Raw genomic sequence first — 9,176 nt, forward strand, 5'->3', positions numbered from 1 at the left:
TTGCCCCTGCAGGAGCTGTATTACGTTCACCAAGTGAAAAAATGAACTAAATGTCTTAGCATGACTGTTGTACATCAGTAAGCACAGGCTTGGGCGAGAGAACTTGAGTACTTCATCTTAAGGCAAATACTAGAAAAACTGAATTTAAACAGGGGAAGAGGAGTTACATGAAGTCTACTTGAAATGCATGTCCTTGTGCAGGAAGAACAGCACTCGTCCTGTCTTGCAGCAAGGTAGCCCTTAGTGGAGAATGAAGAATCATCCCACTGAAATTCAGGGAGCTCTTACTGACTGCAATTCTTCCATGATTTGATAACATACTGTAGAAAGTAGGGCACGAATGGAGGGTACACATGGAAATGCATGAGCAAGAAAAGCTGCACAAGGAACAGGATGAAGTGCCATGGGGAAGGAGTGCAAAGTTACTACTATTTTCAACAGCAATTTTTGTCCACTGATGTCTCTCCTACCAGCATCTAGGTTTGGAGATGGACTGGGAGGTGGAGGTATCGCAGCCTTCACAAGCTTAGCTATTGCAGAGGCTTCCATGTTCTGAGAAAGGCTAGCTCCGCAAGGTCTGGAGGAGGAGGATTCCCCGTCTAGAACGTATCACAGGCTAGTACCAGCAACTCTAATATCAGCAACTCCAGTAGCAGGTAAAATAGAATAGCAATGCAAGTTCTGGATTACTGCAGTTCAGGGCCTTGTCAGCACAGTTCCTCAGCAGCCCCCGAATACCCCATTCCTACAGGCTGAAGCAGATGTGCCATCAACTCACTACACTGTTTTTGTGAGAAAGGACTTTATTGAGTTACAGCCTGTACAACTCAATCCTTCTTCGCAGCAGCTTTCCTCATGGCTGCCAGGACGTTACTGAGTTCTTCCCGCTTTCGCTTGGCCCGAATGTGAGTGCCAACCTGCAGGGGAGAGAGCAGTGCAGTCAGCATTCATCCCAGCAGAGGACAACTAACACTTCTTGGCTGCTTCAGGCATTCACTGAAGGCTGCTTTACTCAAAAAGCAGGCAGGATGGTAAAGTTCTGGTAAACATGGACTCAAACCCCATCCACCTTGACTGGCCAGCCAGGAACTACATACCATCCCATCTCAGTAGTAGTTCTACTCAATTATTCTGGGAAAGGTAGAAGCTGCTTTCAGCTCTCATGGCTGCCCTCAATGAACTCCATTTCAAGTTACCTGGTTAATGGTACCCAACCTCCGTCAGTATTGCCCTCCTCTTCCCCAGACCAGATTTGCAAATAATGCAAAAATAGCAGGGCAAGTCTGGCTTCGTGTAGCTCAGGGCCTTTTTGGCAAAGTACCTTTATGTCCATCTCCTGCTCTCCCACCCAACCCAAGGAACGTTCCCTCCACTCCCTCAGATTAGACCAGTAACTTCCCAAACAACTGAGAAAATAAGAGAATTAATTAAAAAACAAAGTATCCCTAGCAAAGGACAGAAAACAAAGTTAACAATAGCAGAGTTTTTGCCAGCCTCATTAAGATGGCAGATTGACCTACCCTTTTCTTTATGAACTTCAGAGCACGTTTATCTTTGGAAACTTTCAGCAATTCCATAGCACGTCTCTCATAGGGTGCAAAGCCACAGACTTCCCTGATCATGTCTCGCACAAACTTGGTGTGTTTGGTCAGGCGCTATAAGAAAGGGGGGAGGGAAAAACATGTATGGATCACAACGAATGTAAGTGCTGCTTTACCCAGACAGGACCACAAAGGGTTGTGGCAAACTCTGAGCTAAGGCCCCAAAACCAGCTTATGCTATTAGCACGTCCCAAGGAAGTACAATCCCCCGGTAGGTGCTATGCAGCGCAGTGATCGCAACAAGACCTGCTAATCTTTTCATTTTAATCACAGTACTGGGTACTTTGCACATTTGCATGCACCAACATTTTTTAAAAAAGCAGGACCATTAGATAGCCAGGGTTTGCATTGCTACACATCTCAGACACCACGTCTAGACACAGCATTTAATCAAATGGGATAAAAGATGCAAACTGCATTAATCTCTTGTATTGACACACATGTTCATTAAACCTGGATAACTCCCAGTATTTGTCACTATGGGGCAGTTTAGCGGGGTACACCTGTTGTAACCAAGAGAACCAGACTAGGAGGGACTTCAGAAGTCACCCAGCCTATTTTCTATTTCACTGTGTGCTGGTTTTGGCTGGGATAGAGTTAATTTTTTTCATAGTAGCTAGTATGGGACTATGTTTTGGATTTGTGCTGAAAACAGTGTTGATAACACAGGCATGTTTTCGTTATTGCTAAGCAGTGCTTACACAGTGTCAAGGCCTTTTCTGCTTCACACCAGCGAGGAGGCTGGGGGTGCACAAGAAGTTGGGAGGCGATACAGCTGGTACAGCTGACCCAAGGGATGTTCCATACCATATGATGTCATGCTCAGCATATAAAGCTGGGGGAAGAAGAAGTGGGGGGGGATGTCTGGAATAACGGCGTTTGTCATCCCAAATAACGGTTACGCATCATGGAGCCCTGCTTTGCTGGACATGACTGAACACCTGCCTGCCAATGGGAAGTGGTGAATTAATTCCTTGGTTTGCTTTGCTTTGCTTGTGTGCACACCTTTTGTTTTACTTATTAAACTGTCTTTATCTCAACCCACGAGTTTTCTCACTTTTACTTTTCTGATTCCCTCATCCATCTCACGGGGCGGGGGAGTGAGAGAGCGGCTGTGTGGTGCTTAGTTGCCGGCTGGGGTTAAACCACAACAAACTGCTAATTCAATTTAAGCTGTGTTTGAAATGCATCTATCTTATTCTTCCATTACAGACTGCTCTACTGCCAATTCTCCTATAACCAGCTCTTTCACTCCACACCCACCTTCCCAGATTCAATACTCTCCATGATTTAATCCCCTGCTCCATGTGTAACATCACCAGCTTTCTAAACCCTTAAAGCACTGTTTCCTGCAGGTTTTCTGTTGCTCCCAGTCACTGCAGTTCAGGGCCGAAGAGGGCTCTGCACCCCTGAGACCACGAAAGGAGAAGACCCACAAAGCACATACTTCTGCAACCCACCAGAAAGACACGTTCGACTCCTACACCGACTGCTACTGTAGGCAGACACCCACCTTGCACTGAGACAGTCTAGGCCTCCAGTTAGATCTTAGACTGCCAGTTGCAGCCTTCACGGGCCCACCGCCCCTCCCAGCGCCGCACTGACAAGCCTACCACGGCCACGCCATCACCAGGCGCTGCGTGGGTTCGGAACCTTCCCGTCTCTCCTCGGCAGCCGGAGAAGGAGCCGAGCTGCAGCACGGTACCTCTCCCTGACCGCTGTCCTGAGCTGCTGCGAACCGCAGCTCATCCCTTTCAGCCGGTCTGCCTCCCACCGCCGGGGAACGGGGACGGAGTTGGATCGGCGGGCCTTCTCCGGCGGCGCCCGGTTCCACGCCACACACGCCACCGCAACACGAACCGCGGACCCCAGCAGCAACAGGCCCCTGCCCGCAACCTCCGCCAGCCGGCGGGCTCCGGAGGGGCAGCGGGCCTGCGCCGGTGCCGGCAGGCCCAGCCGGGCCCTCGCTCGCCTCATACTCACCCCGCGGCGGCGGCACTGCCTGGGCTTGGACACGTTCTTCGTCACCTTGTAGCCCTTGTTGAGGCCAACGGCCATGGGGTAGCGGATCGCCATGCCTGCGGGGAGAGAGCGGTCAGCCCCGCCGCGGATGGCCGCGGATCCGCAACCGCGGATCCCCGGGCCCCGGCCCTCACCTGCAGCTCCGCTGATGGCGCCGCACCGGAAGGAGGGAGCACCCGCAGAACGCTGGGAGAGCGCCTCTTCCGGGCCGCCCACGCGGGGCCGAGGGCGCTCTATCTACCGCCGTGACCACAGACGCGAGCCGGGAGGGCGGCCCCTGGGGGCGGGCGGTGCCCTCGCCGCCGCCGCCGCCGGCGGAGGGACCGAAGGCCGCGACCCCGCGCGGCGTCCCCGGCCTGGGGGGGTCCCGGCCACACGGGGGGGTCCCGGCCACACGGGGGGGTCCCGGCGCCCCCGGGAAGGGCCCGACGGAGCCTCGGGCTCAGTTTCGGATGGGACAGACGGGGCCAAAGCCAGGACGGGCCTGGGCGGGGCGGGGGGGGTGGGCCCTCAGGCGCCCGCCCCCAGCGCGGGAAGGACTTTACGGTTTGGCCACGTTTGACAGACAAAAGAAAGAGGTTAGACGATTTTGTTGAAATGAAGGAGGTTGCGATTTTCTTGCCGGGACAAATCCTTACCTCTGAAAAGGAGCTGAGGTGAACGTGCTGTTCAACCCAAAGAACTGTTTCCTGCTGTCAACGGCAATTCCATTTGATTTCTTAAAATTGAAAATACTTAATTGAAAATGTAAATTTAATTGAAAAATTGAAGATCTTGAGTTTTTAAACAAATTACAGAATTTTACATCTTGCTGTTAGACACACCAGAGAACTAGTCTTCGCAGGACTTGTTCCTGCCGTACCAGGGCAGTTGTCCCAGCTAACACACAAAGTCTCGTTGGACTCTGTCACCCAGCTCAGGGCACAAATTCAAGCAGTGAGGAATATTCATCCCTTAGATCATAAAACAGGTCTCGCTCTAACGCTTTTCTCCACAGGAGGGCAGAATATGGACAGACACTTGCAGGGTGAAGGTGACTGTCCTACACAGACAAAAGGAACCCCCAATCTGCTCCCTTCTAACATTCCTGAAAGTCAAGCAAAAAAAATTAGGGATGCCAAATTTGTTATTTGCACCTCTAAAATCAACCCAAGTTTGATATCATCTTTACTGATGAGAACTATCGTACGGGGCAGCTAATGGTCCTGCCATCCCTAAGCTCTGGTTTTCTTTCAGGAGAAGCGGCCACACACCCCAGGCTGGAGAAGGAGGTGTCACCTCTCCTGCCACTGCCGTTGTGCATGGAGCTATCTTACGGTGGCTGCTTACATCAGCTCTGGGTATGCAGAAGAAGGGGACCCTACCTGCTTTGTCTCTGTGACCACCACCAGGTACGGTGGCCCTGAAATAAACACTTGCCCAGAGGAGGAGGCTGCTGCTTTCTGCTGCCTGGTCTGTGAGCACAAACCACCCAGCTGCTGCAGACACGGGGCTCTTCCCTGACTCGCCCTGGCTATTGCTATATTCCACTCATGACACTTTCTTTTCCACTCAATGTGCAAACACATAGACGTACAGTTTCCAAACTCTCTTTAGGTTGCTCCTCATTTTACCTTCCTATTCTTCATTGAATGCCCCCCAAAACACTGCCTTTCCCCCAGGAAAAGGTTCTTTCAGACCCTTTGCCTCCCATCATTGCCTTCACAAGTCCCTATTAGAAAATCCAGTTTTTCAGTTTCCAGAAGCTTTTGCCCCATTCCAACAGTGGTAAATGCCTTCTCCCACATTCCCAGCATTTGCAAATGGTTTGCATCTCATCTGAATTTCCCCCTTTCTTTGTATTCTGCATTAAGTCCCCACGCTCTTTGCCTTATTACTTTCCCAGAACCGTTACGAGTAAAGACCCCAACAGGTGGGCATGGGAGGGAGAAAAAAGGGAGATAAGGTAAAGGAAACCACCTGATTGGGGCTGAATCAGAAGCCCCAGCTTGGGACTGACTGGCTCTTCTGAGAAGGACATGGGGGTCCTTGTGGACAATAGGCTGAACGTCTGCAGTGTGTCCTGGCTGTGGTGAACATGCTGGGCTTTATTAACAGAAGTGCACCTGGTAGGTTAAAGGAAGTGATTGTACCCTTCACTCAGCACTCATTAGATCACATCTGGAGTACTGTGTTTAGGTTCAGGCCTCACAGTGTAAGAAAAATATTGATAAACTAGATTGAGTTCAGAGGGGGGCCATGAAGATGTTTGAGGCCTGGAGAACATGTCCTGTGAGGAGTGGTAGAAGGAATGAGGCTTTTTCAGCCTAGAGGAGAAGCAGAAGTGAGCTGAGGTAGGTATGAAGCAGCCACCTGAATTTCCGATTAACTAATGGAGAAGAACGAGTATGAGAACGATCCACTCCGGTGTGCCAGAAGTCGAGCAAGTACAGCAGGAGGCCAGACTGGCTGCATGGGGAATTCTGGATTGAGTTTAAATGCAAAAATGCAGAGCATGGGAGATGGAAGCAGCATCGAACTACCCAAGAGACATACACAAACATCGCATGGACATGCAGGGACAGAACTGGAAAAGCCAGAGTTCAGCTGGACTCGGCTGGAGACCAAGGGAAGAAGGAAAAGTTCAGCATGTGAACACCTTGCCCTTCTCCCATCTGCTCCAGGTTTATAAAGAGAGCACCATTCTCTGCCACAAGTCAGAGGAGGCTCATCTTAGTCTCCCTCCTCTTTTCCAAGTATAGAATCAGCACAATCCATGGTCTACCTCACAGAGGCGCAGGATGCACCGCTGAATGATGATGCTTTAGATCCCATCATCTTCTGAAGCTGAAGCTCATCCTGCTCACTGCAGAGGTATGGGCCTTCAAGGCAGGCAGCCAAGTCAGGTCCAAACTCATCTCAACCCGCTTATTTTACTGCATCCCTCTTTCAGGCAGCCCCCTGCATGCTGTCATGGCCAAAAAGCCACACACGCTTGCTGAGATCCACCACTTGCAACCATGGAAAGGCAGAGGTCCCTTCCCTCCTGCTAGGGGAGCCAGAATTCCCAGAGGGTCACTGTGGAGCCTATACCCACCAACAAGCTGTTGTGTAACATCAGATTAAAGATGCTCTCACAGGATGCACTCCCATAGCTGGCACAATGGTGGAGGCCCTTTACCCAGTAATTCCAAGCATGAACTTAACCACCTCCCTGGAAGTGAGGAGGACAGTCAGGAAGCTGTAGCCTGCTGCTGTCCAGCATAGCTCCACTTTCCTCTCTTACCCCTCCTTGGCCAAGGCCTTGCAAGATGCAGGTGTTTGCATTTGCCAAGATCCAGCCATGTTTTTCTGCCAGATGTCTTCTAGCAAGCGATGTGGGTCACCCTGCAAGCCAGCAGACCCAGGTAGGCTGGTAGGGCTGGGCATTGGGAAGGCAAGCAGGAGACAGGCTCAGCCTCATGCCTAAATCCAGGCTACTTTAAATTCAGAGGCTACTGTCTTATGTTAATTAACAAAAATATGCATAGCAGCCAATGTGAAAGCACTTCAGCACCAGTCCCATAGGTAGCCAGAGGCCTCCCCTTTGAGCTGAGACCTTGTTGCTCTCAGTGCACTGGTTTCTTCTGGAAATGCCCCTTCCCCAGTGCATCCTGGCTGTCCCACTAGAGGCTTCTGGACCTCAAACACCTGAAAGCCCCACTCACTTCTGCAAGGTTCAGGGCTGTTTGGTTCTGCACTGAGGTCTGCGCTGTGCTTCATTAGCTCAACTTCACATGTTCATGCAGGGTGTTTCTGCATGTGATGGAGCCTCACTGTCTTCCAGGAAATAATTACTCACAACAGCAACCAGCAAAAATCCCTGCACAGCGTTCATCATATGCAATATTTCTGCAACTGAGACCCCGTCAAGGATGGAAATACCCCCATGCACCAAGATAGAACAGGGCTCTGAAAAGAGGATGTGGGAACAGCATAAGTGATAACATCTCTCTCTGCCAGCTAAGAAGTGGCTGTGGCTGTTAGACACAGAAGCTTGTGATTATGAGCAAGGCCCCTCTCACAGGCATGCAGTGCTATGCTGGCACTGCTTGGGCACTTAGTAGTTGCCACCAATGCTCCACTGTGCTCTTTTGAGGGGGGAGGAGAGAGCTAGGGAAGGGGTCCGTCCAGCCTCTCTGGGTGAGATGCTGGTGGTGGTGGAGTCCCTGCTGTGTGACAGGGCTGTCCAGGGAGCAATCAGAGCCAAACCGAGGTGGCCTTTCCTTAAGCTTCTTGGGACGGAAGTGAAGGTTGCTGCAGAGTCCCCACTACCTCTTTTAATAAAAACATCCTTCTCCCACTGGAATGACTCTGCTGCCTTTGGATGCTTTGTCTCTCTCCTACGTAGTGTTTGCCAAGCAAGCAACAGCACAGGGGAACGTGCTGCATCAGTCTAAGCCCAGCCAGGCTAACCTCTGGCTGCCTTCTGCCGGACAGTTACTGTGTTGCTTGCTGTCTCTCTCACATAGTTTTAAAGCCCTGCTTTGAGGCAATCAGAGACTCTAACCACTTTCTTTGGTGGTGGTTTATTAGTTACGTTTAAGCATATTATTAAACAAAACACTGCTTTGCACATCATAGGGCAATTTTCACATTCATCCTTCGTTCTTCCAGCTGAAGTAGTTTGAACCTGACTTTAAAGAAAACTCTGGTCTTGGTAAGTAAACTGGGGTCCAGACAATACCCCCCAGAACTATTTGGTAACTTGCAAGACTTTCCACAGCAGAAACCAACAGCTTTTACCACCAAAACCAGGAGAGGAAACAGTAGGCTAAATCCTTCTCCTACATCACCCCATAAGCAAGGGCACCAGCGGCTCCACTCAAGCCGTGGTATCCCCTCTGATGCAGCACGTGTGCATGGGCATACAGACACGCACAGGGAAGCCACGAAAACTGCACTCGTGAGAGAGGAAAGGCAGACGACCCTGCAGCAGTTCCCCTATCACTATGTGTAACATCAATGAACAGGGAAGGATATGTGTATTTCTAATGTTATGTTTTGTGCAAAGGCTTCTTTTATAGCACAGGCTCACTGCGTCACCCATGCTGCCACAGACTGGCATCTGTTCCCGAGTCCACCTGCTCCAGGAAGAATTGGGAAACAACCCCTGCCTGTTCCTTGGAGCTTCTGCTGAATGATGGTTTTCATCCACCTGGCCAGTCCAACTGCCTGCTCTGCCTGAGCAGAGGCACCATCTGCAGCTGCGAGTTCAGGCAGGCTGCTTCCATCTGCTGAAGGAAAGGATTTAACCCTTCTGAGGCTGCACTGGGGCTTACAATGCTTGGATTTTACAGTCTGGGCTAATCTAATTCACCTCTGTTGCCATGCAATGGAATGCCTTAATTTTGTATCCACTTCTGCAATTATAGGTGCTTCAGCTTTGGTCTTCCTTGTAAGTTGCTCATCACTTCCAAGTGAAAAGGATGTTTGGGTAAATATATTCTATTATTTCTGTCACTGGGAAGCAAATTTCCTGCCTTCTTGTAGGGGACCACATAGAGAACCTCATTTTCTCCTGCAGCCGCTGTG

General features: G+C 50.6%; 1 protein-coding gene across 2 annotated transcripts; it reads right to left on the reverse strand.

Moving 5' to 3' along the window:
- Positions 1-785: 785 nt before the first annotated feature.
- On the reverse strand, positions 786-3,874 carry RPL36 (ribosomal protein L36). 2 transcript variants are annotated; one of them, XM_030032447.2, is made up of 4 exons: positions 3,758-3,874; positions 3,585-3,679; positions 1,521-1,655; positions 786-917 (listed from the first exon to the last, which is right to left on the reverse strand). In XM_030032447.2, exons 2-4 carry the CDS (start codon positions 3,675-3,677, stop codon positions 828-830), a joined length of 318 nt encoding a protein of 105 aa, XP_029888307.1. In that variant the 5' UTR covers positions 3,678-3,679; positions 3,758-3,874; the 3' UTR covers positions 786-827. The 2 variants fall into 2 exon arrangements, with proteins under 2 accessions (XP_029888307.1, XP_029888306.1); XM_030032446.2 differs by having other exon boundaries at positions 3,585-3,791.
- Positions 3,875-9,176: the final 5,302 nt, after the last annotated feature.

The sequence above is a fragment of the Aquila chrysaetos genome, chromosome 12 (genome assembly GCF_900496995.4).
Source record: "Aquila chrysaetos chrysaetos chromosome 12, bAquChr1.4, whole genome shotgun sequence".
Taxonomy (NCBI): domain Eukaryota; kingdom Metazoa; phylum Chordata; class Aves; order Accipitriformes; family Accipitridae; genus Aquila; species Aquila chrysaetos.